The 27,235-nt window shown below is 49.9% G+C and overlaps 1 protein-coding gene across 11 annotated transcripts in view; it reads left to right on the top strand.

The window, feature by feature from the left end:
* MSI1 (musashi RNA binding protein 1) overlaps window positions 1-27,235 on the top strand; it is a 74,547-nt gene that overhangs the window by 35,473 nt on the left and 11,839 nt on the right. For 7 of the 11 annotated variants that reach the window (XM_015644091.3, XM_015644089.3, XM_015644092.3 and 4 more), the window contains 6 exons: window positions 9,214-9,254; window positions 9,389-9,470; window positions 9,584-9,668; window positions 14,398-14,439; window positions 16,109-16,201; window positions 26,289-26,337. In XM_015644091.3, the coding sequence (XP_015499577.1) occupies window positions 9,214-9,254; window positions 9,389-9,470; window positions 9,584-9,668; window positions 14,398-14,439; window positions 16,109-16,201; window positions 26,289-26,337 (392 nt within the window). Of the gene's footprint in view, window positions 1-8,734; window positions 8,957-9,213; window positions 9,255-9,388; window positions 9,471-9,583; window positions 9,669-14,397; window positions 14,440-16,108; window positions 16,202-26,288; window positions 26,338-27,235 lie in introns of those variants that run through there. The other 4 variants (XM_015644100.3, XM_015644097.3, XM_015644099.3 and 1 more) reach the window with 3 other exon arrangements.

The raw sequence follows: 27,235 nt of genomic DNA, 5'->3' as shown, positions 1-27,235 counted from the left end.
TTTTTTTGGTTTTTTTTGTTTCTTTTTTTCTTGGTAGGGAGAAAACCCCTTGGTTTTCAAGTAGTAAAAGAGAATTTTCTTTGCCCATATCACCTGGCCAATTTGTGAGAAAGAGTTAGGAGCAGCACAACTTATGACTTTACTGAAGAGCTCGCTCCTCTGGAGCCTCCTGTGAAATGGAAAAATTGTGTAGCAGTGCTCTAAGGCGGGGCCTGACAGTGCTGGTGCTGCTCACAGGACCTGGCATGGCTTTGTTGGTCCCTAGGCTTGTCTGTAATAAACTTGCTTAATTGAAGAGAGCAGAAGATCTGAGCTCCTGTGGTTGTGAGGCTCGGTGGGCAGAACAGCCCCTTCCTTCATGATGCAGCTGAACTCTCCCTGTGTCTAACACTGACCTTCGTCTCAGGGGCTCTGCACTTTGTTCCTGTTTCTTGTTAGTGAAATGAGTTTGATGGTCTTAGATTTACTAGTAAATGGTCTCTACTTCAAAACAAAGTGCAGTTAGTTTGGCAGGAGAGTCCCAGGTCTGACCTGAAACTAAATTACAGCTGACCCTGAGACAGTGAGGCCCCTCCAGGTCAGGGACAAGGGCATTGTCAGGACACTGGGAGCTTGCACTGTAATTAGCAGCAAAGGTATCAAATACCTCTGTTTCCAGCATTCCTGTCCTTAAAGCAACACAAGCATAAAATCTTAACATTTTTCCTACTGCAGCTTCACTACAAACAAACCAGAAGGGAAGTAAGGCTGAACAAACTTTCATTGATTTGCTTTTTCTCTGTAAATCCCTCCCCATCTTACACTGTCTCCCACAATTCCCTGTTCTCCCAGCATCTGGGAGTGAGTTTACCAGACACTGCATTGCTTTCAAGGCTCCAGAATGACCAACACATTTGAGCATGCTTTGCCTGACAGCAGGAGTGTGTAAGACAGCTTTTCTACTTCAGCAACTTGTTTTACTCCAGAGCTGCTCTACCAGCAGCTGTCTGTTCTATTCACAGGTTTCTTCAAACACCAGAGAGGCCCTTTTAGATTCAACCTTAAAAAGGTGATTTAAATACACTTTCTGTTACAGGAACATTGTAACACTTGAGGGAGCAAAACACTCCTACTGGTTTCCGGGGTATCCAGCAGAGTGCAAGTAAACAGAGGCCAGGACGCATTGCAGCTAAAAACATAGAGAAGGTATAAATTACTGAGCGTTATGCTTTTGACCTGGTCACCTGTGCCACTAAAAAACCCAGACCCTGGGTGTGCACCATGGGACACCACGAGCTTGTTTTGCAGAAAATGCTGTGTGCTAAGAGCTTTCCCAGGCCTTCTTTGGAAGAGGAATGTTTACTCATTTCCAGCTTCTTGACTCAAACATTTAAAATCAGTGGGAAGTTTTGGAAGTCGCCTCACTTTTTCCATCCATCACAAGTGGGCAGTTTCCAAACTCCAAGGGTGTCTGTGAAGCAGTAAACCTGGTTACCTCCAGAAGGGAAAGGCTGGAGCAGGGTAGAACATACTGCACAGGGATTCCAAAAACACCCGTATAATCAGATTACAAGTCCAGTGAGTCAAGATGTCTTAAACCAGAGTATGATCCCTCTATTTCACGTGTAACTCATGAGAGTCCTTTCTTCTGTCTCTGAAAAGGCACTGGTCATTCCTGCAAAAAGGAGTGTAGAATTGCTCATTGAATAATTGGGAATATGGCAGGGAGAACTAAAATCTTAAAACGTTTTTGTCTGAGCCTTAAGCGTTTTTTAATGTTACTATAATAATGTTACTTTAATGTTTAATGTTACTATTCTCCATTTTGTTTCATGTATCTGACAGAAACTTTGAATTTTAGAGGTTAATGTTTCATTCAAACTTTTACTAAAGGGATGGTTTCAATATATATTTCACACCTCCTCTGTGAGAGAGGTTTCCTGCTGCTCCTCCGTGTCCCTGCTTTTGAAGGAGTATCTCCATGTTATCTGTCTTAGCCTTGTGCTAAATAATGCCTTGGCCATTTACTTCAGAGGGAGCTGGTCCATAGCTGTTGCAGTGCCTTGGCCACCAGCCAGCTGGGAGATGTGAGGAATACAGTTTGAGAATCACTACTTACTCCTGGTGGGAAAAGGATCAGTGACTCAGTTTACTTTAGCTCATGGAACTGCACGGGCATGAGGTAGGTGGGGAAATTTCTGCTTGGAACCAAAAAAAAAAAAAAAAAAAAAAGGCATAAGGACCCAAAAGTAGCAAAATCAGCCTTAAGGGAAATCCACAGCAGGCAAAGGCGTGAAAAGATAAATGCTTAAAGGCTGTGAAAAGTGAGAAAAAGATGGGCAAGAATGGACAAGTAGCAGCATGAGTGAAGTATTTCCCACTAGACTTTGAGCAGTACAGAATAAGAGCTTCTCTTCAGTTAGAGGTCAGCTTGCAGAGTGTGTGGGCAGGGGAATCGCTATGTCTTGGGACCAAAGAACAGATTTTGCACCTTTTCTAGTTCCAGACATATTTAAAAGCTGGTGAAGTTTTCTGAAACTAGAGTATTTAGTAACAGCCATCTCATTTCACATTCCCTAGCCTGGAAGGATTGGGAGCCTGTAAGCCTGAGTGAAGATGTGCCCTGGGGTGAGGGAAGCCCTCCCTCTCTGGTGGACACCATTCCTTCTGCAGAGCATCTGTGCTGGGTGCACTGCTGTTGTAAAACAGTTCTAACACACACTGGGTGAGTTTGTGCCTTGCAGTAGCCTGTTCTACTGCAAACAGGAGAATGACCAGAAATGACTGACCACAAGTGCACCTGGACCCTAGCAGTCTCTTGCCTCCTTTCCCCTTCAGCAGGGAGGAGGCTCAGGCAAGAGTGACGTGTACAGAGCAGCTAAGCCTCTCCTGCAATCTGAGGATGGGAGCTTTGCCTGGGAAGACACTGGTGTCTATCTTGATTAGGATGTGATGTCTGATGTAAGTCATGTGACAAGTACAAACAAAATACCTTGGCAAAACCTTGAGGAACCAGGACAGGCTGAGCTGCTTAGGAAGATTTACAGTGTGTATTTCTGTCCTGTATACTTGCCTTGGTCTGAACCTTTCTCATCTCAGGAGCTCCGGCATGCACCCTGGATTTTAAAGCTACTCTTTTCTGTTCTTTCCTCCAAATAATCTGTAAACCTTCTCAATGTTGTGCTGTTAAGTTTAACAGTTACTTAGCCCCAGTTATTTTACACTATCATAGTACCTGAATGCTATAATGTCATCCTCTGAGAAGTGCTGTTGGGATTTGTGGAACAGAGGTCCCATCATCTTAGATTAGAAAATAAGTCTTGAAGAAATGGGAGAGTTAAAAGCCAGTGCGAGTGCTATAGCAGAGGTAGGAAATCGATTATGTCCTGAAAGAAAGGGGATGAAGAAACAGCTTCTGCTTGCTCAGCTCCTGTTCATGTGTTGAGCCAAAAGTTCTCTGTTTGCTCCTCTGAGTGCTTCCTTCTGGTGCTGCTCTGAGACAGTGCCAGGACCCAGATTTCTGCCTTCTGCAAGCATCTCAGCAGGGAATCCAGTCCTTCCCCTGAGTCCTGTTCTCCCCTTGTTCCTCTATTCTCTTGGACTCTACCTCCTTTGAGGCAGATTTTAGAGGTCTTTGACATGGTGCTGACTACATCCCCGATTAATAATTCACACATGCATCAGACCTGCAGAGGATGTGCAGGTCCACAGATAGTGCAGCATCACTGCCTGAGGAGCTGGTGCTGGAGACCCAGCACTCTGGGCAGCCAGGCACCAGCAGTGTCACTGCAAGGAGACACTGGAAATGTTGTGTTGGCTGTGGTGGTGTTTTTGGGGCTCACCCTGCCCCTCTTCCACTGGGACACAGGATTTTATTTTAAATTCAGAACTTTAATACTTTTTAAAAATGTTAATACAGAAATCCCTTTTGTATAAGGTACTTGTATAAGGCCACTCTCAAACCTGACACAGAACTTTTTCTGTTATCACTCTTCACCCAGCTTTTTCCCCAACATCTCAGTCCTGGTCGTATTTGGTCAGCCCTGCCCTGTGCTGCACTCTTTCTTGCCCTGATATGAACCCACAGACCAAAGTCTTTAAATTCTCTGTTATTCCTCTTCTCTAGGCTCCATCTATGCAGGCAATGTGCAAGAACAAAATGGGATGTAATTACCAAACTGACATTTAATTTATTCTTAAATATGTTCATGAATGGAAATTCCCTGGCCTTCCTGGCTCCCCTCTCCCATCTTTAGCCATCCTTATAGTTGCTAGTTTCCTCCTGATAGCTAACATTTATCTCTTTCTGTGTCAACTAAACCTAGTGCCTTACCTTCACTGAGCACAAGAAACAATTTCATCAAGCTTCTTTAAAAGAGTCCAGCACACCTCGTGGATTTTGGTTGCATCCATCCTCATCTCTCTTTTATAATGGTGGGAAAATGAGTCCCTCTGTATCCCACCATGGATACTCTGAGGTGAGTAGGGGAAGAATGGGAGGCAATGCTCTGCTTTCTCATCTGGGGAAGAGCCTCTTAACAGTGGATGTTCTAAGAAAAGTCCCTTTCCCGTAGGAAATGAAGACTGGGAAGGGGTTAGGAGAAAGGATGGAGCAGAAAGCAGTGACTGATGGAAGGCTGGGACAAATGGTAACTAAGAGGTTAGAGGGAAGGTAGAGCTCAGGGCACTTTTGAGAAGAGAGGTCTTGTTTTTTGTATCTGTTGTTGCTTTCTGTCACTTTATATGCAATTTTTTGAGTATTAAAAAAATAAATTAATGGGAAATGAAAAATATTTCCATCTCCTTTTTGGGGAGGGGGGATCCTTTGCAGGTTACTGCAGAGAAGTGGCACCTGGGCTGGTGTGGTGCTGGGCACACTCCATGCATGGAACAGCTCTTGTGTTAGAGCTCAGCAGCCAGGGCTTCCTCCCTCATTTGCTGGACTGATTTAGATAGGATCATGGAGACTAGACGCCACGTAGTAGTTTTCAGTTTGTAGAGAGGGAGAATAGCAGGCAGGGCTCTCTGATTTTTCCCTTAGCCATCATTTCTAGGACAGCGGGTGGAAGCCTGCAATCTCCTACTGTCCTTCAGAGGCCTCTCTGGTTTTGCTATTTTATGCTGAATCCCTACACTGAATTTACTACGCTGCAAGTTCTCTTGATGCTTTATGTTTCATCCCCTGCACACTTCTTTCCCTTTTTTTCCCTGTGAGGTTCCAATCCCTCTTGCTGCTTTGTGGTAATTGGGGTGGTCTCCTCCTCTTTCCTCCCTCACTCCTTTTCCAGTTATCCCAATTGTTTCTGTTTACTCTTCCTATCCCACTTTCTCCTGCTCTTTATTAACACCTATGTTTCCCTTGCGTGCTACCCTGTTCCTCTACTGTATTCCCACCCATCCTCTTTCTTCAATGTTCTGCACCATGTCAACAGTTTTCTACCTCATGAATCTTGCTCCCTGAGGTTTCTTATATGAAAACAAAACCTTGGTGCATTTGCAGTCATTCATCTCTTCCTATTGCTGACTCTGTCCCTCCCTCCCACCTGAGTGGAATCAAAACAATTTAATTTCCTTAAATAACTCCTCTGCCTGAGTGCCTGACTCCTGCCCCAAGCCAGCTCCTGCCAGGCAGGTGGTTGCTGGAACAGTGGGTTCTCTTCGAGATAGATACCCCTGACTGCTTCATGCATGGGCTAGCAAGGTTTTGCCATCAGCCTTTCCAGAGGGTCAGCATCCTTCCTAAAGCAGGCGTGAGAACCACAGAAGCCACTGCCAGAGCCAAGCAATGCTGCCAGGCTGCCTACGGAGCCACAGTTAATACCTTTGAGGTTTGCATCTTCAGCCTCTCAATGCAAGTGTTACAAAAGTTATTTGAATTCCAGTTCAAATTTGTTTATTAACTGTCCAAACTAAATGAAAAGTGAAACTTTTCATAGTTCCTGACTGCCAAAACCTCCCAGCTAGAGACAGGTCTCCAAGATGAATCTCTCCTTGAGCTTTATATGATGAGGGAGGAAAAGAGGCGGTTGCTCTCCCTGACCCTCCCCTAACCTCCACATTTTGGAACCTCCCTCTCACCATGAATAACTCCAGTGTCTGCCACTGGTGCTGGGCAGAGCTTTGCCAATCATCCTCCTCAGCAGGAAGTGGACATGATTTTGATAGTGTCACTCTACCACACATGAGACACTGAATAGCAGCAAGAAAACTGAGCAGTTTTGTTAATCTCGCTGGTGTTTGGCAACCTCTCAGCAGCAGCCACAGAGGCACTACAGCTGTCTGTCTGTAGCCCCAGGAATACAATGCTGCATTATTTTATATTCAGCAGATCATCTTTCCAATCATAAGGTCTGGAATGTTTTATATATTTACTTCTCTGTGAGGAAAGCTTCCTACTGTCACTAATCAGCAGATTTTTCAAGACCTACTGTCCTTTGCATTACAGAGATAAATGAATTGATACTTACAAAGCACTTTGGGGTCCTAAGGTGGAAGTACAAAATATCATGTGTATTATTTGGAAACAACCTCAGAATAAGTTACATGGTTGGTTACTGTGTCATTATCAGTGATGCAAGTCCAACCACATCCTCCATCCAAATCTTCCTGAAGGCTCAATTTTTTTTTCCTCTGATCTTCACAGATGTTAACTCATATTGATCCTGTTCTCCCCTCCAATATTATTTTGGTGGAGAAAAACTGAATAAAATAATAAACATTAAAAAAGATACAATAAAGCATTTTAACAATGTCCCTCACAGTGCTCAACCTGTAATGTCTTAAAAATAACATGCTTAAAATTATAGTAATGCACTGGTGGCAAACCAAGAGATATTATCCTTTAGCAAGTCCAACACTGAGCTCTTGTTTGGTTTTTTTCCCCCCTCTTTCTTGTTTTTAATTAGCATTAGTAGTGTGCCTAAGTTGGGCAATCATGGAACACAAAACCTGTGCCAGGTAACTTGAAATTGTTAGTTAGTTCCCCCTTTAAAGTATTTCCCCTCCAAATGAGAGAGAGCAGGTGTTGGAAAGGAGCAAAACATCAGTGAGATTGGGCAGTATGGCAGGTGGCTGTGGTGGCTCTGGTAGCCCAGCTTTGTCCAGGTTCCTCAGGACATGTAAGGGGAGATGGCTGGGATGCTGCCTCAGCCCCGCTGCTTCCACTGGATCTGCACTCCTGCCTGTCACAGCCAGCTGCAGTACCACCTCTGCATGTCATTATTTATATTTCCCTGCTGCACCAGCCCTGCTGCCTCTCAGGGCACCTCCACCCAAAGTGATGACTTGAGCCCTGTGGAATGAAGAGTGGGTTTGTCTGGAGAAGCAGCTCAGCCTGGACCGGTGGCAGCAGGAGCTGGGATGCTGCATTGCTCAGTTCCCAGTGGTGACTACCAAGTCTCTGTGTTGAGTGTGCTGCTGGGCCCAAGCACAGGGCCAGGACACAGCTGAACCAGCTCAGGAAATGGAGTGAGTGAATGGTGGTTTAGCAGAGCTAATGGCCAGAGGATGAATTTAACTCAGTGTTGCAGCCCATGTAACAGAAACACAATTGCAAAATATTGTTAAAACAAAGGTGTAGTGGTTCCTGTTCAGGAAGGAGAGGATGCATATTGGGACGTGGAAAAACAGTCATGAGAAAAGGGGAAGAAAGGTCAAATGAGGATGGCACCGACCTGAGCTGTCAATACCTTGCTTTAGGCAGTGAGAGGGCACAGGGGGGACCCATGCTGGAAGGAGCAGAGCCAGGGATGCCTGTGGGGAGTATTTGGTACTTGGAGGCATATGCCTGGAATCCAGTGATACCCTCTTGACATGAGAAGGGGTCACAGAACTGTCACCAGAGGTTTTTAGCACTGCACTGTTCTGATGCCACAGATGCAAATAAGTGCCTTCTCCCAGAGAGATGTTTGGTGCAGTCAGGCAAGGTTTCAGCTCTCCTCTTGACTCCAACTTTACAGGTATTTCATTTGTTCCTCGCTGAGCTCCTCCAGCCACCCAGGCTAGGTTGCCCAAGAGCAGAGGCGGAGTGCACAGACCTGCTCGAGAAGCAGCATGTGAATGAACTTGTGTGGCAGTGGAACTCGAATGGAGCTCAGCACGAGTCTGTCAGCCTGAATGAGCAAGAAACTGCGCGGTGCCTTGGGGACCAGCCTACCCCCTTCCCAGTGAGCCGCGGGCAGAGGAGAGCGGCTGGGCTGTGCATACCTGGTGCTGCGGGGCTCTACGGGGCTTCGCGGTACCCAGCAGCAGCTCTGCCCCGAGTCCTGCAGCCTGGGCACTGCCTTGCGAGGCAGCAAGCGGCGAGGCCGGGGAGTCCCTGACCCCTGCAGGGTCCCCTTGGGCTGCCAGGGGGCACAGAGGTACCAGGGCTCCGGGAAGGTGCCTCAACTCCCCGCTGCCCGGTCAGGGTCCCGGGGTGAGCAGGGCAGTCCTGGTCCCGACCTGGAAGCGCCCTCGGCGGCGGCGAAACGCCGGGAGGAACAGGGCCGGGGTCTCCGAGGTCCGCCGCAGCGAGCCCGAGCGCACCGGGCCGGGCCTGGCTCCATCGCCCTTTGTCCACCGCCCCGGGGCAGGTGCGGGCGGCGCGGCCGGGGACAAAGCGGCTGCGAGCTCCCAGGCTGCTCCTGCCGCCGCCGTGCCCGGGGTCGAGCGCTCTCCCCCAGCGCGGTGCGGGCGCGGCTCCCAGCACTCGGCCCCGGTGCCGCCGGCGGGTTTTATGCGCAGGGCGGCCGGCGGGCCGGCGGGGGTGGGAGGAGCCGGGCAGGTTGTGCCCGCCGGGCCCTCCTCCCTCGCTCCCTCCCCGCCCGGCGGAGAGGGGTCGGGGGAGGGGGCAGCATGGCCTGTCCGTCCGGCCCCTTTTCCAGCGCTCATCTGCCCCGGGAGTGCGGCGCCGCTCCTCGCAGGGAGAAGAGGTCCGAATGGAGACAGACGGCAGCCAGCCCGGCCTCGCCTCCCCGGACTCCCCGCACGACCCCTGGTACCTCCGTGGCGGCTGCCGCCGGCCGCCCCCACCGCCCCCCCCGGTCCGGCCGCGGCCGCCCCCTCCCCCGGCCCCGGCCGCCCGGCCCGGGCAGGCGCGGCGGCGGCGGCAGCAGCGGCGGCGGTGCCGCTGCCAACATGGCCGATCCGCGCCCTCCCCTCCCCGCGCGGCCCCGCCGCCGCCGCCGCCACCCCCGCGGGGTGCCGCGGCCCCCCGGCGTGGCCCCGCTCACGGCTCTCCCCTTTCTCCCGCAGCAAAATGTTCATCGGGGGACTGAGCTGGCAGACCACGCAAGGTGAGCGCCGCGGGGCCCCGCACCTGCCGCCGGGGCCGGGGGTGGCGGAGCTGGGGCTGAGCCCGGGGGGGGGCGGCGGGGCCGGGCCGGACCGGGACAGGACGGGACACCCATGGTGGCTGCTGTGCTTGCAGAGGGCTTGCGGGAGTACTTCAGCCAGTTCGGCGAGGTGAAGGAGTGCCTGGTGATGCGGGACCCGCTGACAAAGAGATCCAGGTGAGAGGCCGGGCCCGCGCTTCCCTTCGCCCCCGCCGCGGCCCGGCCGCCACTTTAACCAACTTTCTCTCTTCTCTCCTCATCCCCTCTTCTGCCCGGGCTGCGGGGCTCAGGGGCTTCGGGTTCGTCACGTTCATGGACCAGGCTGGCGTCGACAAGGTCCTGGCCCAATCCAGACATGAACTGGACTCCAAGACGGTGAGATGACTTCTCTCATCTCAGGGGTGCATTTGCCGGCGGAACGGCTGTGCTCGGAGCAGCCGTCGATTGTAGTGTTTGATTTCCAGTTAGAGGTTGTAAACTATTGATTCCTGATACGGATCAATCGTTCTCTTTTCTGTCCCACTTGCCGGCGGGTAGCCTAGCTGCCGCCCAAGCACCGGGCTCACCGTGTGCCGTTTCCTGGTGTGGGTCTGTGGATCTTGGTGATGGTTTTCATCTCGCCTGCTGGTTTCAAGGCCCATCCGGGCAGTGACTGTATCCCTTTCGGAGCTGGGACACCTGAACACGTTTGGGATGAGGATTTAGCCCGGGAAATAAGATGTGGCTGTGTTTGGAGAGAGGGAAGCCGCCCTTTCATCCTGTGTGCTGCCGAGCGCTGATCCCTCCTCGGGGTGCTGCTCCCCAGTGCCCAGGCCCTGCTACCCTGGCCACCGTGGCCTATTCCCCACCCCCTTCCTGGCAGAGAGCTCTCGTTCTGTGCACCCCAGAGACTCTCTTGTGGTTTCCCAGGTGAAGTTTTTGTAATGGTCATGGAGGCTCAGGACTTTATTGTCTCCAAGTGTGGCCAGTGCCTGCCGTGTGGGCCATCACCAGCCTCTCGGAGTGTTTGCGGCTCCAGCCCTCACTCTGCAAGTTTGGGGGATGAGGAGCCCCAGCTGGGCCAGCAGAAAGATTTGGTAGCTCACTGGACTAGTGGCGTGGTGTGGTGGGTCCTGCCTTGTGAATCTGTGGTGCTCATGAGATGTGCAGACTGTTTTGAGGGGTGGAGGTGAGATGTCTGAGTGGGAGGTCCCTTCTTTTAGTTTTAGTGACTTGCGTTCCCCTGAATTCCTTTTCCTTATTGCTGCCCTGGGGTGAAGGTGAGGGTAGGGATGGGGGAGTGGCTGGGGCTGCAAGAGGATGGCATGGTGATGGGGCATGTTCTGGCTTCAGGCAAGGGCTGCTGAGGAGTCCAAACGTAGAGTTTTATTTCTTGCAGCGCGTGGCCCAGGCATCCTAGTCTTTATCTTGCTAGAAGGAGGGCGGGAGAGTGAGACCCTCTTTCTTAGGGTTTACGGCGTGAGTTGCAGCAAGATTTATGTCTGTTCCTGTTTAACTGCCTGGATCGCTCCCTTTGATGTGCATAGGTCCTTCCTCCCCACGGGAGCTCCTGCTTAAACCCACCCCAGCCTTCCTGGCTGAGGCTGGGTGCCCAGGACTCCCAGCCCTCCTCCTTCCAGAAGTGATGTAAAGTGAATTTTGCTCTGAACGGGAGGGGGGGTTACAGGAATGTCTTTTGAGGAGGGCCTAGGGTGGTTTTTTTTTGTTTGGTTTTTTTTTAACTAGCCTGTGTAAACACAGTGTCTGATCAGCTAGTCCTGTCATGAGTCTGTGGGCTGGTGTAGACCCCTCTTGAAAATGCAAGTGATGGATGTCTGTTGTAGCAGTAATCCTGGAAGTGTTTCAGAGCTAGGAGTGAGCTGAAATCCACGTTGTCCATTCTTCTCCGCAAGCCGCCGCTGCGGGCTGTGCGAAGGTGCTGTGCAGCCTGTGGTGCAGCCCAGGCGGGCAGGGAGGGACGCTGGGTGCTGCAGGAGAACAGAAGAGCCTCGTGGTGTGGGGCGCGTGGGGACCGGCCAGCCATTGAAATTCCCTGCTGCATCTGCTCCGCTCGCCCTGCCGGCGCGGCAAAGAGAATGGGGACAGTTTCGCCAGGGTCTTCTTTGTTAGGAACTTTGATCCTCTTCCCCCTTCCTTCTTATTTTTTGTTTAGTGCAGTTTTCAGGTGGGTCAGATGTTTTGGTGTGTTTTGCCTCATGAGAGGTTGGTCTTGTGGGAGCACCTGGAACCTCCATATGCCTTTTCTCTGCTAGGTGAAAGGCTCTGCTGAGTCGTGGGTTAAAGGACACAAACTCATCTAAATCTTAATTTAGAGTTTTATGAAACTTTGCAGGAAAAGGCCTGGTGTCCTGTCAGGACAGCCTTCTCATGGGGCTTGGTGTCTCCTGGCAAACAGCATTTGATAGACAGTGTCTGATCAACTTGTTGCTTTATTGTTTTCTGATTCTTCCTACCCTAATGAAGGCGGTTGGCCTGATTCTTCGGGGCAGCCTTATTCTTTTCAGACTCTTCTTTGTTTGTAAGCTAGATAGCAGCAGACTACAGGCTTATTTTTGAAAATACTTGATATGAGAATTGGCTTTACAGTCTCAAGGTAAAAGATTTGCTTGACTTTGTAAAGCTGCAGCTGGTTGCTGCCTTGAGCTGCTTCTTTACTTGCTCTGGGAAGAGCACTTGGCAGTGCTGGGTCATCCCATCGTTTCTTTGTTGCCATTGTTGAGTTTTTACTGGGTTTGTCTGTTGTGGAGGGAGTGATCTGCAGCTCCCTGGCAGTGCAGACCAGCAGGGCAGAGGTAGTGACAGAGGTACAGTGAGAGAACAAACCTGGACCTGACGTCTCACAGGTCCTTCCCAGCCCTCCCTCTGCTTTGGGACACTGATACCAGCTAGGTTAACACAGGAGTTACGTGACCTAAGCTATGAAATGGGACTGGAGGTGGCCTGAAGAGCATTACTGAGGACCTGGCTGGCCTGTTGGTACACCTGCAACTTCGGTGGAATTCCTTATGCCCAAAGCCTTGTGGGGTGAACTGGAAGCAGTTTGAGCTCAGGTGACTTCCATTCACTGCAGCCTGATCTGGGGTTTTGTTTTTTGGATACAATCTGAGCAATTCTGAATGCTCTTAGCAGATTTCTATCTGGGTTTGTAAAAAGGATCTATTACGTCAGTAGGTGACACTGAAACACAATTCCTCCAGGGTTATTTTAACACCAGAAATGAGGGAATAAGGTACTGGTGCCTTTGTTTTAATTATGAAAGACTCCAGCCACCAAGGAGCAGTCCAGTTTAAGTAACTTGAGTCCGGCACCAAACTCGCTCCCCTCTGCATGTTCCCAGGGCTGAGCCTGCAGTCGGTCACCCCAGCCTCCCTCTACCTGCAACAATAGCTGGTTGTGCAGAAGAATTTGTGAAATGACTGCCTGCTCTCTCCAGCCAGGAGGACACGTTATCTCTGCCCAGTTGATCACACTCAGGGTAATGAGAAAATGAGGCTGAGCTTAGCATTGCTGAGTATGAAAGCATCTTATTGGCAGGAGCTGAATGACACTGGCTGAGAAGTAAAAGACAGTAGATTATTGTTTTTGCTTATTATCTGCCATCAACCTCCTGGTCTCCTGCCGTCCCCTGTCCTCAGAATTCGCTGTGGGTGTCTGCACTAGCCAGGAAGCAGTGGAGGGGGGGGGGCGGTGTGCCTAGGGAGGGGAGGGCCTGGACGGTTCCGATGCCCCAGGGAGGCACTGGAGGATATGCTAATCTGCTGGCGCTTGGAGCTTGGGGAGCGAGGTTTATTTTTGAATTTATTTGTGCTCTTCAGTTTTGCCTGTGTTTACCTACGTGCTGAGTTTATTTATGTTGTAAGCTGTGAGTCAGGATGGAGGTGGGGAAGGCAGGGAGAGGAGCTGGTGGAAGGGCACAGGGGGGCCAAGCTCCGGGGCTGTGAGACAAGTAAAAGGATGCGGGACGGGAGGGCAGCCAGGCTGGAAAGCTGAACAAAGCAGTGAGAGGAGCTGGAGAAACACTGCTTCCTTTTGGGCTGTTGGAGCTGCTGGGCTGATGGGACAACGCTCCAGGCTGCCCTCCGAGCTGCAGGCGGTCCAAGTGTGGGGATGAGCCAAACCTGCCTTTACCACAGGTCTTTGTAAGCTGATTTGTAGGTCTGGATCATCCCCGTTGTGATGTAACTTTACAGGAGTTGCTGTAAAAATAGGCTATAAAGAAAGAGGTGGTGGCTGAGGAGGAGAGATGGCTTTGTGGGTGTTTGGCTTGCAGCTGCATTAGTGTTGTCCCAGCTTTTGTGGTAGTGCTGGTGGTGGTGTGAGGCCAATATAGGCACGCGCTCATCCATGCTGAGCCCGGCAGAAGATGCAGCACCTGGATGGCAGCACGGGGCCCGGCTGCTCCGGCCAGCAGCAGGTTTATAGGGAAGCTGAACAGGCACAATGGAGGCTCAGCCCGCGGAGGGAGGGAGGGGAGGGAGGGAGGCATCACGGCTTTGTGTGCAGTGCAGCCTGGGGAGAGGGGCAGCACGATCCCTGCGGCCAAAGCCTCTGCAGCCGGGGGGCCTGGGCTCCTCGGGTTAATTTGTGCCATCCTGTCTGCTCTTTTATTGCTTCTTTTTGTCTGCACTTCAGTCTGTGTTTGAAGGGATGAAATGTTTGGGGGTTTGTGCACTGTTTCTTTTCTGTCTTGTTAATACCCAGCTGAACTCCGTACTTGTAAGCAGAGTGAAGGGTGAGAGCAAAAAAGGCAAAATAAACCACTTTTAATACGAGGCTGGTGAGGCAAGGTACCCAGGGGCTGGCCAAGCGGGAGGGTGCAGCCCAGCCTGTTAATCCCAGCATGTGATGGGCTCTCAGTGCATCTGCCCAGTGCTCAGCAGGAGATGGACCACTGCATGCTGGGACTTGTAGTCTCCCTGGATTACACCTTACCAAGAGGGAAAGATGTCTGCAGCCAGCTTCATTTTATGTATCTCAGGTAGATTCTTTGGGTTTTTAGCAAGGTGCCACATGGGCAGAGACAGCTGCACATATGGGGGAAACCCTGTATTTGTAAATAGGCAGGAAAAGTGTGTTCACCTGTTCTTCCCCACATCTCTTTCAGATTGACCCGAAGGTAGCGTTCCCTCGCCGAGCACAGCCCAAGGTAAGCACTGTGGGCAGTCCTTGTACCACAAAGGGTGAACCTTGTGGTGGTGAGACTTGTCCTTCTGTGCAAGGTGACCAGTGCATGCAACAGAGTTGCTCGCTGGGGTTTGCTCAGGACTCACCTGGAGCGCAGTGCTGGGAGTTTGCATGGCACTGAAGGAGCCAGGAGGCCCCTTGGTTATACTTCAGGATGCACTAGATAGAGCTGGTGGATTAAATGCTGCCCAGGGTGAACTTAGTCCTTCCAAGGTTGCAGACAATGTTTGGAAGTTCCAGGCCTTAGGAGATATGGAACAGCTCCATGCTGTGATGAGACACAGGTAGAAGAGTGTCTTGTGTGTGCACCTGTGTGTGATGAATAAGTGTATGGCAGCAAAGGAAAGAAGGATTTCACTTTGTGAAATGCCCCTGTGTACTTCAGCACTGGAAAAGGCAAAAGGAGTTTGGTGTTGGATCTTACCTACAACAGGCTCTGGCATTAAAATGCACAGTGGCAGGAACTCTTTCCAGGTGTGCAGCTAGAAACTTTTAGCTGAGGAGCCAGCAGCACACTGAAGACTGCCTTTAGACTTTGGGTCTTCCTTTAACTTGGCTCTCGGATGTGAGTTTTAAAGTTTGGAGTCTGTAAATTCCAAGTGCTGTTAGGGGTGAAAGAGCTAGGGAGAAGCTGTGTTGAGAAGCAGAGAGGAAAGAGGAGACTGGTGCTGGGAGGGAAGTAAGGGGTTCAGGCACTGAGAACAATTGGTGAGCAGGTATCCCAAGTAACTGGAGCCAGGAAGCACATGGTAGGAATTGGGTTAATTCCATTAAGCAGTTTGGTGACAGAAGGTGCTTTAGTGTTAGAACGGGCTGCTCTCCAAGCCAGGGAATTGCTGCGGATTAGCCCTATGCTCCTTGGGGTAATTAGGACCATGTGTTCCTCTGAGAGCAGGGGTGTAGCCAAGCAGCTAAGGGGAGGATGCAGCTGGAGAGCTGGTTCAAAGGATGTCGATGTGCCTCAGCCTGGCAGCCATGGCCCCTCTCAGGGCAGTCAGTTTTCTTCCTTGTCCCAGCTGTGTCAGTGACAAGTGGCAGAGGGATCTTGCCTTTACCCTCTTGCAGAGGCAAAAGCAATTTAACTGGGTGTTAACTGGGCTCCATTTAAGTGACTGGAGAATGGTAGTGAAATGAGGCTTATTCTATTTCAGACTGGAATGCTGTGCAATTTGTGGGGTGGGAGGGCAAAGCCTGGGGAACCTGCCTGTGCTGGCAGACCTCCTGCCACCCTGGGAGAAGAGCAGGTACCTCTGGGGTTGCCTGGAGGAGGCTGGCTGTGCAAAGTGGCAGGGCTGGGGAAAGGACAGCTGTGCCCCACACATTTGGGGTGCTGTCACAGTGCAAAGGGAGCGGTGGCAGTTTGGTGAGGGGAGAGGCTGGTAATTGTCTGACAAGGAGGTGGTGTCTGTGTGCTGGCACATCTTATGGTATCTGTGAAGGCAAGGGTATGAATCTGGTGTGGGACAGATCTGCCAGCTGTGTTTGGCCAGAGGGCTTCAAGAAGTTGGAAGCTCAGCTGCAGCAAAGGGAAAAGTGTTTCCTGGCAGCAGAGGGGAGTTAGTGGCCTTTTGAGTCTCGTTCTCTGCTCACTCTGGGTTTATTTGGTGAATTCCTGTTCTTCCCTTTTCCAGATGGTGACCCGAACGAAGAAGATATTTGTGGGTGGTCTGTCTGTGAACACTACTGTGGAGGATGTGAAACAATATTTCGAGCAGTTCGGGAAGGTAAGTCTCTTGAGTGATGTTGGATCAAAGCTGTTGCTTCTGGGGCAAAAGAAGTTTTCTGAACTTTTGGGGGGGCGGGATTAGAAGCTTGAATCTTTTGCAAGGGTTAAGTAGATTAAAGGTCAGTTACAGATGCTGGCTGGCTGTAATGTCCTTGTAGGAGCTACAGCCAGTGACTCCTGCCCTGTGGTGATTTGAAACAGTTTATCCTTGTTCCCAGAGTAGCTAGGACCTTGGCTATGGAAAATGGTTTTCCAATTTTTCCCTATCCAGAATCCTCTTGTGGCACATAGATTTGCAGTTTGTTCAAATGCTGGAGGAAGGTTTGTAGATACTCATAACAGAGTGGCTGCTTTATCAAACCTCTCATTTTGGCCTGTTTCTAACTCAAAACGTTGTGATGTATTTTTCAATAAACCTTTATTAAAAATACGTCTTTTGGCCCTAAAACTTCTCCTGCTGAGTCTTGGGCAAGTGGTGGTGTAAGTTTTATATAGTTGAAGAAAGTTTGGCATTAAGGCTGTCCCTTGTCCTGGTCTGGCTCTTCTGTGGCCAGTGGTGGCTCAGGGAGGGATGGGTTACTGTGGCTGGAAGTCACTTGTGCCATGGTCCATGACAGCCAGGTGTATGAATTGTGAGACTGGGCCAAATCTGAGGATTGGAGGGGGAGCTCAATTGAGGTCTTCCAGCTGAGGAGATTGTCAGCATCCCCAGGAGCAATATCAGCAGGATCAGACTGAAGGATCCCAATATTTTTAATGGGATTAGGAACTGAAGGGGATCATCGTACCCAAGTGCCGAGTGTGGTCACCTCTTTGGCAGGACATTGACTGTTTCACTGTTGTTCAGTGGTGTTGTGTGTAAGTTTGCTCCTTGGGGCAGGAAGTGTTAGGTTCTGCAGCTCTTGGAACCTGCCTGCCAAGTTAGGAGGGAAGAACACATTTTGGTGGGTGGTGACCTGGCCAGAATGTTGATGACAGAATCACGATCATGGAGGGTACATGGGAACTGCTGTGTGGGGATAAAGGCTTGGTATTAATTTTCTTTTGAAATTTCCTGAAAGGGGGTGATGTTATGTTAAGGCCCACTAGTGAAAACAAAGGGAGTTTTGTAACCAGATTTTCCATATTGCTGAAACTTTTGGGCAAAAAGTTTGGGACAAGTATCTGCTCAGAACCTTTGGTGCTTCTGAAGCCAAATTTGCATGTCCTGGTGTGCAAAGTGGGACTCTGTTCACTCCTAAGAGAAAGTGGTTGGATGTCCTCATGTTTCCCAGTTGGTATCCCTATGTGGTTTCTTCCATATAAGAAACAGGCAAACTGTTGTGTCCCCAAGAGCTTTTACATGGTATCTTCAAGAGTGCCACCACTAAAGGTGGCGGTGTCCATGTGTCTGTGCAGTCTGAAGGCTGTTTGACTTACAAGTTCTTCTGTGCTACTGATGGATGTGTTTGATAGGAAAACAAATTGTCTTTGGCATAATCCCCTTTTAACCTTGACAGTATCCCTGCTAATTCAAAGAAGCATGTTACAGAGCACTCAGTTTCCAGGCAGTTCTAGTTGCTCTAGTCTGAGCAGTCCTTTCCAGCTCATTTGGGGTGCTGTTATGTTTCTCTTGTTTAATGGTTGTGTGCCGAGAGGTGTCCTGACATCAGGTGACTGACAAGGACTGGTTGTGTGAGACTGTTTTCTGGAGCAGGCAGGAGGGATTGTTCTGCATAGCTCAGTGCCATTCATTTCTGAAAACCAGTGTGCCAGACAGCATCCAGTGCTCCAAATCTGTGTGAGGCTGGGGCAGTTGTCCCCTTGGCTCTGGGGAGTTTCCATGGGGAGACGTTAGGGCTGGTCAAATTGACTTGCCATTTTCAGGGCACTATTCTGACTCATCTGTTCACTTCAGATGAGAGATTCCTCAGAGCTCTTGTGTAAAGCATCATTCCTGGCCTGTAACCATCTTCCAGACTAAGCCTCAAATAATTCACCCATGGTCAGGAGATCTGTTTCCTGAGACATTCTCTACAGTAGAGAGCTTGGTACAGCTGATAGGCGGGATCAGTGGGAGAGTGCATTTCAGGGGAAAGCCTTGTGGCCTTCAGCTCTGGAGTTCTGAGCTCTGAATGTGCTGTTGTATGGTTTATAGAGCTAAGCAAAGCCTGTTGTCAATTTCAGCTGTGACTCATAGAAAACATGATTTTGATACACAGTCTCTCCTGGTGGCTCTGTATGATGTGTTGGGGCCTCCCAGGTTTCAGAGGTCTCCTAGAATCCCATCTTTACAGGTATCCCAGACACCACAAGTGGTCTTCATCTCTTCGATTTATGGCGTCTTTAAGTGAGAGGTCCTGAAGCTCCAGTCATGGTCGTCTCATCTCAGAAAATGTTTTTTCATTCAGACTTTCCAAGTCACTTGGGTCCAGTGTTGCTTATGGAATTGTATCAGGACTGTGTGAAAAGGAACTGTTAAGGATGCTCTTTTAAAGCATTTCTTTAGAGGACTTACCCTCTTAGGAAAGAGCTTTGTAACTATTCCCTTTTCTTTGAAGTGGCCCCATAGTTTCCTGGGATATGGCAGGACAAAACTTGCTCCTCTTTCCTCCTGCCTGTCCAGGAAAGGCATGGGAACACTTAGGACTTAGAGAGGAGAGAGCTGAGAGCACCAAGGCATCCTGAGGAATCCGGATTCCTCAAGCTCAAGGTGCCAGGGTCCCAGGGGTGATTTTTAGTCGGTTGTTGAGAATCCAGTGGCAAGCTCACTTTGGATCTTGGCTTCAGGGGGAGATCATGCTCTGCTTCTGAGGACAGGGGAATCCAGGCTGCTGGATGGCTTTGGTATGAAGGTTTGTACATAACCCTCAGGCCACAAGCCTGAGTGTGTCTCAGATTTGCCACCACTTCAGGTCTTTAAATTAGGATAGATGCTTTTGAAAAATAGATTTTAGCCCAGACAGAAAGCATGTACATGCTGAAGGAATTACAAGAGGAAGTGCTATGGCCTGCAGAACAGATGAGGTCAAATTAGATTATCATAATGTTCTCTCCAGTTCAAATCCGTGAACTGCAGCTCACAAGTCTACCAAGGTGGTTCGTGTCAGTGCATCTCAGGTCAGAAGCAGCACACCTCCTACGTCCATTAGCAGGAAAAAAATGGAAGTTTACTTGGGCTGCAAAGCAAATGGTTTTCTGTTTTATTAGACAAAAGTCCCAAATGTGATTTTTCCATTTTGGCATTTCTGCTTATTCTCCTATTTTTTTTTTTTTTTTTGTTTTGTTTCCTTGCTGTGTCCAAAACCTTCTCTCACTTTTGTAAAATGGAAGTGGCAAAAGAAAGGTGAAAATGTGTGAAAAGGAAATCCATGAGTATTACTTAGTGATAAAGCAATAGAGGGAGAGGCTGCCACCCCAGTTCTTCATATCAAAATACTTGGTTTTAACAGGCACAAAAGGTGAAGCTTTCAAAGAGGATCCCAAATACAGTGTGAGTGTCTCTGCTTCAAAGAGGTACCAATTTGGGGTTTTTTCGCCTTCCAAAACTCTGACTAAAATATATGGGCTGCTATTTTCCTGAGAAAGAAAATAGAAATTTATTTTTTTTTAGTACCGAGAGAGAGACTGAGAAGTGATCTCAAGCTGGCTGTGGTTTGTCAGGTGCAGCTGTGAGGGTTTTGAGCATAGCAAGATCTCTAGGAAACACTTCTGTGGTTCCAAAACTTGAATCTCTCTGAGATCCAAGCTCAGGCCATGCACATGCTTTTTAAAGGAGATTATTTTTTCAACTGTAGGACAGAAGTCCTGGAAAGACTTTCATTCACAGTATGTGTAGCCAAGTAGTTTGACTTAAGTTGGACGGTGTTGAAGATCTTTAGACAGCACAAGGAATTATTTTGACAGTTTCTCTAGATTCAGGCTACTACCATCACTGCAACCTGCAACAGAAAGAGAGGAGGAAGGTGTCTTGGACCTACCACCTCAGGCACAGCTAGTCCTCTGTCTAGTTCAACATATATAAGAATGTCAGAGGAGCTCAAGTTGCAGCTTCCTCCTTTTCTGCTTTGACCTGTGGGAACATGTTGTTCTGTATTATTTTTGGGGGGGAAAAGGGGTTGTCCATCAGAGTAATTTTTTTGGACTGTTGGGTCTTTTATCTTGTAAGCAAGGTTATTTGTGTCAAATCAAAACTGAAAAAACTCAGATCATCTTTCTAATGCAAGAGTTGGTCTGATGAAGTTTTCTGGTAGAGAAAGTCATACAAATTGCAAGATAAGAGGAGGCTTTCAACAAATAAAGTCATTTTATCATGGAGCGTATCTAAACTGTGAAATCTTTGCTGCAGGATATTGTTGCTAAAATTTACATAGGTTCCAAAATGATTGGGCAAATTCATGGAAGGTCTTTTAACATACACAGACACCCCTTTGAATACAGAAAATCTCCAAATCACAGTAGCTTGGATGGGGATGTAGTGTTCTGGGCTCTGTGGTAATATCTTGCCTTATCTTTATGTTGATCCAAAGCTGTCTGTTGGTTGATATCTTGGGAGATTTTGGGCAAGGCAGAGCTCTGCTCTAACTTGGTGCAGCTGGTCTTTTGTTTGTCATCAGGAGAGAAGGTGATCTTAACAGAAACTGGAGGTGCAAAGGTCCTGGAAGAAATGGGGGCCTGCACCCGAATCAGGCTTTTGAACTCATGGTTTTGTTGTGTGCTTTTGCATTTGGTGAAGCAGCAGTGCAGGAAATACATTCACAATGACGTCTTTGCATGACTCACTAATCAGTTGCAGCACCAAGGGTGCTTGGAAAGTGCTTAAAACCAGTCTGCATCTCTCACTGGGCCTGAGGTAATTGTGTGTGGATGAGTCGGTCGTGAAAGCTCGGCCTCTCAGTGAGGCAGCTCTTGCCCAGAGAAAGAGATCTCCTCTCTAAAAATACCCTGGAAGCAAACAAGAAAAAGGATCTGAGGTCTGAGGAGGGTTCTGACCTTTAGGCTGCCATCTAATACTCCATCCAGATTGTGGACCTGAGAGGTCCTGAGGTGTGACTAAGGTGATGGCTGTTACTGCTGCAGTGAGGGAAGATCACAGCATCTGAGGTGCTGGATCTGATGAGGGTTTGTAGGTCTGTCACAAATGTATATTCATGTACTCCTGCCAGAAGAATGAGGTGGTTGACTTGGGTGTATGAAATGAGTTTCCCCTGCTTACTAATGGGAGTACCTTCAGATACTGATGGCAAATGTCTTTAAAGCAAGACTTGTTTCTGTGATTACAGTGGCCACGATTTTCCTCACTTTGGATTGGGAGAATGTTAATTAATTAATCCTTAATCTGCTGCTCTCTGGAAATTTCAGGGATCAAAGCTACTTGTCAACCTGCTGTGGATTTCCAAACTGGATTTTGGATTTTCTTCCACAGATCAGAGGGCAATTTATGTAAATTCTCACACATAACATGGTTGCCATGAACAGATGGGGAGGGGAGGAGAAGGGGAATCTGATCACCTCTCTTGTGGCAGTAGGCAGTTTGGCCTGTGGTAACAATGCCTCTGGAACAAAGGGTTCTCTGTGCTCCGCATCTGGTAGGCACATAGCCAAAAACACTCTAGCAGTAATGGTCATTCAGGTCTTCTGGGGTTCATCTGATATTTGCCAGGTGCCTCTGTGAGAGTGGGCAAGGACACCTGGACAGGCCGTTCTGCTCTCCTGTGGCATGGAGCAGGTTCTGTCCCCTTGGCCAAGTCTCATTCCCAGAGTTCTGAGAGCGGGTCAGCAGAGCAGGGTAAGAAGGGCACAGCACACCTGTTCTCTGGAGCCAGGCTTTCTGGCCATGCATCTTCCCCCCTGGAATTGGCCTGTCCTGTTTATGCAGCTGGGAGAACCTCACAGGGTTGTTGATGCTGTCTGTCTCTTGACAGGATGGCTGAGTGGTTTCTAGATAGTTTGGTTTCTATTTTCCATATGGAAGCTGTCTCAACAGTTACTATTTTTCTGCCTAACTTTACTAAAATACATTGCTGTGATTCCTTCTAGGACGAGCTCAGACATTTTATTTGCAGTTCAGGTGGATGGTCCATCTCCACAAGCCCTTTGCTTGAATATTTACAACTTTCAGAATCTACCTTTGTGAAAGTGCATCCAGTGTTTCCTATTAAACTGGTATTGGAAATTATTATTTTTTTAAATCTGCGTGAGGATGTCATTGGGCTCCCCCATAGCAGATAACTAGGAATGAAACAGGAAAATGGAAAGATTTTAAAGTGGGACTAAACCTCTGAAAACCCTCAGGGTATTTTGGCTGAGGCTGAATGGATCATTTGTGATTATGGCACTTTTAAGTGAGAGGTGCTGAAGTTTCAGTCGTGGTATCCTCATCTCAGAAAATGCTTTTTCAGACAGACTTATTTGGAGTTACTTGGGTCTAGTACTACTTCTAGAATTGCATCAGGACTGTGTGAAAAGGAACTGTTGAGGATGCTCTTTTAAAGCATTTCTTAGAGGGACTTACCCTCTGGGGAAGGGACTTTCTTTGAGTGAACTCTGTTCACTCTTCCAAGTGGCTTCAGTTTTTTAGCACCTGGCAGGACAAAACTTGCTCCTCTTTCCTCCTGCCTGTCCAGGAAAGGCATGGGAACACTTAGGACTTAGAGAGGAGAGAGCTGAGAGCACCAAGGCATCCTGAGGAATCCGGATTCCTCAAGCTCAAGGTGCCAGGGTCCCAGGGGTGATTTTTAGTCGGTTGTTGAGAATCCAGTGGCAAGCTCACTTTGGATCTTGGCTTCAGGGGGAGATCATGCTCTGCTTCTGAGGACAGGGGAATCCAGGCTGCTGGATGGCTTTGGTATGAAGGTTTGTACATAACCCTCAGGCCACAAGCCTGAGTGTGTCTTAGATTTGCCACCACTTCAGGTCTTTAAATTAGGATAGATGCTTTTGAAAAATACATTTTAACCCAGACAGAAAGTATGCAAAAAAGTCACTCGTCTTTTTTTGCTTCTTGTTTAGGGGAGGCATAGGAACACTTACGACCTAGAAAGCAGGGAGCACCTATCATCCTATCTTGATTCCTCTAGCTCAAGGCACCAGGTTCCCGGGGGTGATCATTTACATGGGCATGTCGTGACACGACACGGGGGAACGGCTTAAAACTGGGAGAGAAGGTTTATACTGGATCTTAGGATAAAGTTCTCTGTGAGGCTGGCGAGGCACAGTTTGCCCAGAGAACCTGTGGCTGCCCCATCTAGGGGTAGGTTCAAGGCCGGGTCGGACGGCCAACCTGGTGGAAGGTGGAGGTGATGAATCCCTCGGGAATGCCGATTCGCCTGTGCTGGGGTGCCGGAGGCCCCCGTTGGGTGCCCTCCCGCAGCCCATCACAGGCCGCGGGCACGGAGCGCTGCGGGGCGGCTTTGTGAGCCGCTAATCCGGGCCCCAGCTGCCATGGCGGCCGCGTTGCCATCGCGACGGCCCCGCCGGCGGCCGCCTTTGTTGGGGCCCGGCGCGGCCCAGCCGGGAAAGGCCCAACGCGGCGGCGGGCGGGGAGGGAAGAGCGGGGGTGGGGGCTGTTGCGGTGCTTCACCACCACAATAGCTGCCCGGTTATGGCTGGTGGTGCTTGGAGAGTCAGTGCGGGCACAGCTCTGGTGGGTGCTGGATGTGGTGCCTCAGTGTGCCCAAGTAATGTAAGGTGTCCCCTGTAGCAAGGGTTAGAGGGGATCTGGGCCTTGCTTCACCTCACAGGTGTGTGCTGAGACCACCCAACTCAGCTCACAGGCTGCCTTGAAAGGAGACATAAAGATGGTCATGTGTCAGTCTTAATGGCAATAAAATACATCAGTTATAGCCACAGAGAGAGTTGAAGCCCTGGAGTTGTGTGCATATACATATATATGCATACTAATGTACAGTATAATATTTAGATTTTAGCGGGAAACAGCTATCAAATAGAGTACATGTGCTACAATAAATATGTTTTTGCAATGCAAGTACATTTTGGGTTTCTGGGTAGACACCTCAAAGCAGAGCCATCAGTAAAAGCACAGAAGGAAGGCTGCAGTTCGCACAGCATACGCTATGGTTTGGGATGAAGCTCTGAGTGCCTGAGCACTGTGGCAGTGCCCAGCTATTGCCTGGGATATTGTTGTGCCAGGAGTTTGTGTGGAAGTGCAGTGGGCTCTGCCACTTGCAGTTGCTCCTGCTTCCCAGGCTCTGCAGAGAGGAGGGTTGGTCAGGCAGAGTAAGTCAACAGTGGGCCTGTGCTCATTGACACTAGTTTTTTGTTTGTTTGTTTGTTTTTTTCTTGTGCCAATCTCTCATTGTGATGGGTTTGTGGTCTCCAGCTACTTGAGCTGGGAGTGGCACTGCCTCAGAGTGCCTTGGAGCTTTCTCCCAGTGTTTACTGGGGAGAACAGCTATTTCTTCAGCCTTCTTGTGAACTGGCTGGGGGAATGGATCTAGATTTGAAAATGAGCAAAACCAGGTAATAAAACCTGTTGAACTATTTTTAAGCCACATCAGCTTTCCCTCCAGTACATCACAGTAGTGCTGTACCATGAAGGGAAATGGTGCATATGTGGGGATGTGGCAATGGGGAATGACAGCGTGAGGAGCTGCCCTCAGCACCCATCTCCCTAATTGTGTGTTCTGGGAAGCTGCTGAGGAGTTGCTTCGGGTCTGTGTCAAGGCTTATGTCCCCTGTGGCTCCAGGCTGGATGCTTGGCATGTTTCTCAGGTGTTTGTTTACTTGGCTGAGGGAGGCTGAGCCAGGATGTGAGATGTGAGGATGAGCCAGGATGTGTATGAGATGAGCAGGAGCCAGGTTGTCTGTTGTCACCTGGAGAGGATGTGTTAGACAAGGCCAAGGGCATCAAATATGATCTCTGTCTGCTTATGAAGGTACTGGAAATGTCAGCAAAGGCTCCTTCCATCCACCTGGCCCTGAGGTGGAGCTGGGTGTCCTGTGTTGTCATGGGCACCTGAGAGTAGGAGCCTTTCCCTTTCCTGACTGGACCCTTTCCTGTGGGGTCTCCATGGGTAAAGCCCGTGGCTGCCTGTGCCAGGGCACTGTTCAGGAGGAGACTGAACAGTGACTTCAGGAGGAGGCAGCAATGCAGCTTCTTCCTGGGGCGAGGCAGGGGAGTAATCCTGTAGAGTTGGGGGCATGCAGGGCTTGCTGCTCAGGGAGCGGCTATCTCACATGGAGAAGGAGGAGGGCCAGGGCAGCTGCTGGCCAGAGACTGCTGCCACCTCCCCTGAGCACTTGCACGTCCAGTTTCATAATCGGATTAAGGCAGTGGTATTAGAGGAGGGATGGGTCAGTGGGACAGGTTTACACCGGGGCTTACACGGAGGGGATTGGAGTGTATTTTTTAACCCTCCTCGGGCTGACCTGTGGAGCGGATGCGGCTCCGCAAGGCAAAACCCGCGGGAAGATGGGGGGAAAAGTGGGACCAGGCGGGGATGTGCCGGGGAGGAGAGCAGCCCCAGGCCGGCTGGGGGATGGGATCCGGCCGCCCCTCCCCCCGGGAAGGCAGCCCTGCTCAGGCCTTGCAGTAAATTTGCTCTAATTACAGCCTCCAGCAGTGGGAAACCTCACTTAGAGGAAAGGCTCCTCTGGGGTGGGGGTGGGGGCGCTTCCCAGCTTTCCCAGGCAGGCTCTGTTGTCTGAGGCCTCCGCTTCCCCTGCCGCTGGGAGGCCCCTTATTCCTCTCCTCTCTCCAGCTTTGCTTCTCTGCCCCCCTTTGATTCTCCTCTCCTTTGAGGCCGGGATTTGGGAACAATGCCCTCCCTGCTCCTTGGCCCCCGGCTGGAGCCGCAGGCAAACAATCGGGGTCGCTTGCTGCCAGGGGCTGGGCCGAGAGGGCTCAGCTCAGCAGCACCTGCCCCGAGCTGGTGGGGGAACCAGGACCATGCTGACTGTGGCTTGGGGAAGTGCCTGGTGTGGTAACTTATGTATAGTGCATATGTGTGCATACTCTTCTTACGTGACAAGATGTTTCATCTTGATCCCCTCAGGTTTGGGGAGGCCAGGGAAGCTCTGAACAATTGTGCTGGAGGATGCTCGTTGCAGCAGTAATAATCTGACTGCAGCCATTCTCTTTGCAGGTGGATGATGCGATGCTGATGTTTGACAAGACAACCAACCGACACCGAGGTGAGAGCTGTCTTCTGGCCCTGGGAGAGGTTACTGCAGAGGGTTTGCCTCCTGTCTTGCCTAGGGAGGGGTTGGTATCCCAGCAGCAGGGGATGCGGGTCGCAGCTGCTCTTTATCTTGCCTCCAGTCGCCCCATTCTTTTGGATCTGCATCCTTTACCAGTGGCCCTCTCAGCACAGAGAGCTTTTGTCCAGTGCGTTTCCTGTGCTGTAAACTCGTCGAGTTGCAGATATGTGAGAGGAGACGGCCCCCTCCTCTGCTCACCTCCGTGGCTCCAGCCCGCAGTGTGTGTCTTACCTTGTCCCGAGTAATCTGAGCTCTGGGAAAGCTGACACGAGAGCCTGAAGAGTGCCTGCTTCTCGCCCCTTCCTCGGCCTGGAGCCCACTTGTGCTCCCAGGTCACCTTTTCTTACCCGAGTCCTGCTGGTGGAGTCTGGTTACAGGATGGGAGCAAGGCTGTACTATTTGTGCTATAGGGACCCAGCCCATCCATGGGAGTCCCTGCCTTCCTGGTGAGTCCTCAGACCGACTACCTGGTGGTGTGGCGGGGCTTGACTCTTGCGTTCAACTTGGAGATTTAATGGCAACAACTTGACCTGCAGACTTAGCTTCAGCCTCTTCCCAGTCAGGGTCAGTAACAGCCCAGTGCTGGCTGCTCTCCTGTGTGTTGTTTGAAGCACTTCCAAGCACTCCTGCCCCCAGAGCAGCAAGGGAACTCTCCCTTCTGCTCTTGCTACACTCTGTGCCCTTCAAATTTTTACTTTTTTCTAAAGCCATTAAATTTACTCTGACTGCCAGGCCTCGGCAGTCCTAGGATGCTGTTCCAGCTTCATTTTAAAAGGGAAGAAGCATTAACCCCTGTTCCTCCATGGGTGCCTTCCAGTCACTGGTCCAATTA

The sequence above is a fragment of the Parus major genome, chromosome 15, assembly GCF_001522545.3.
Source record: "Parus major isolate Abel chromosome 15, Parus_major1.1, whole genome shotgun sequence".
Taxonomy (NCBI): domain Eukaryota; kingdom Metazoa; phylum Chordata; class Aves; order Passeriformes; family Paridae; genus Parus; species Parus major.
This window is presented reverse-complemented; position numbering and strand designations above follow the sequence as displayed.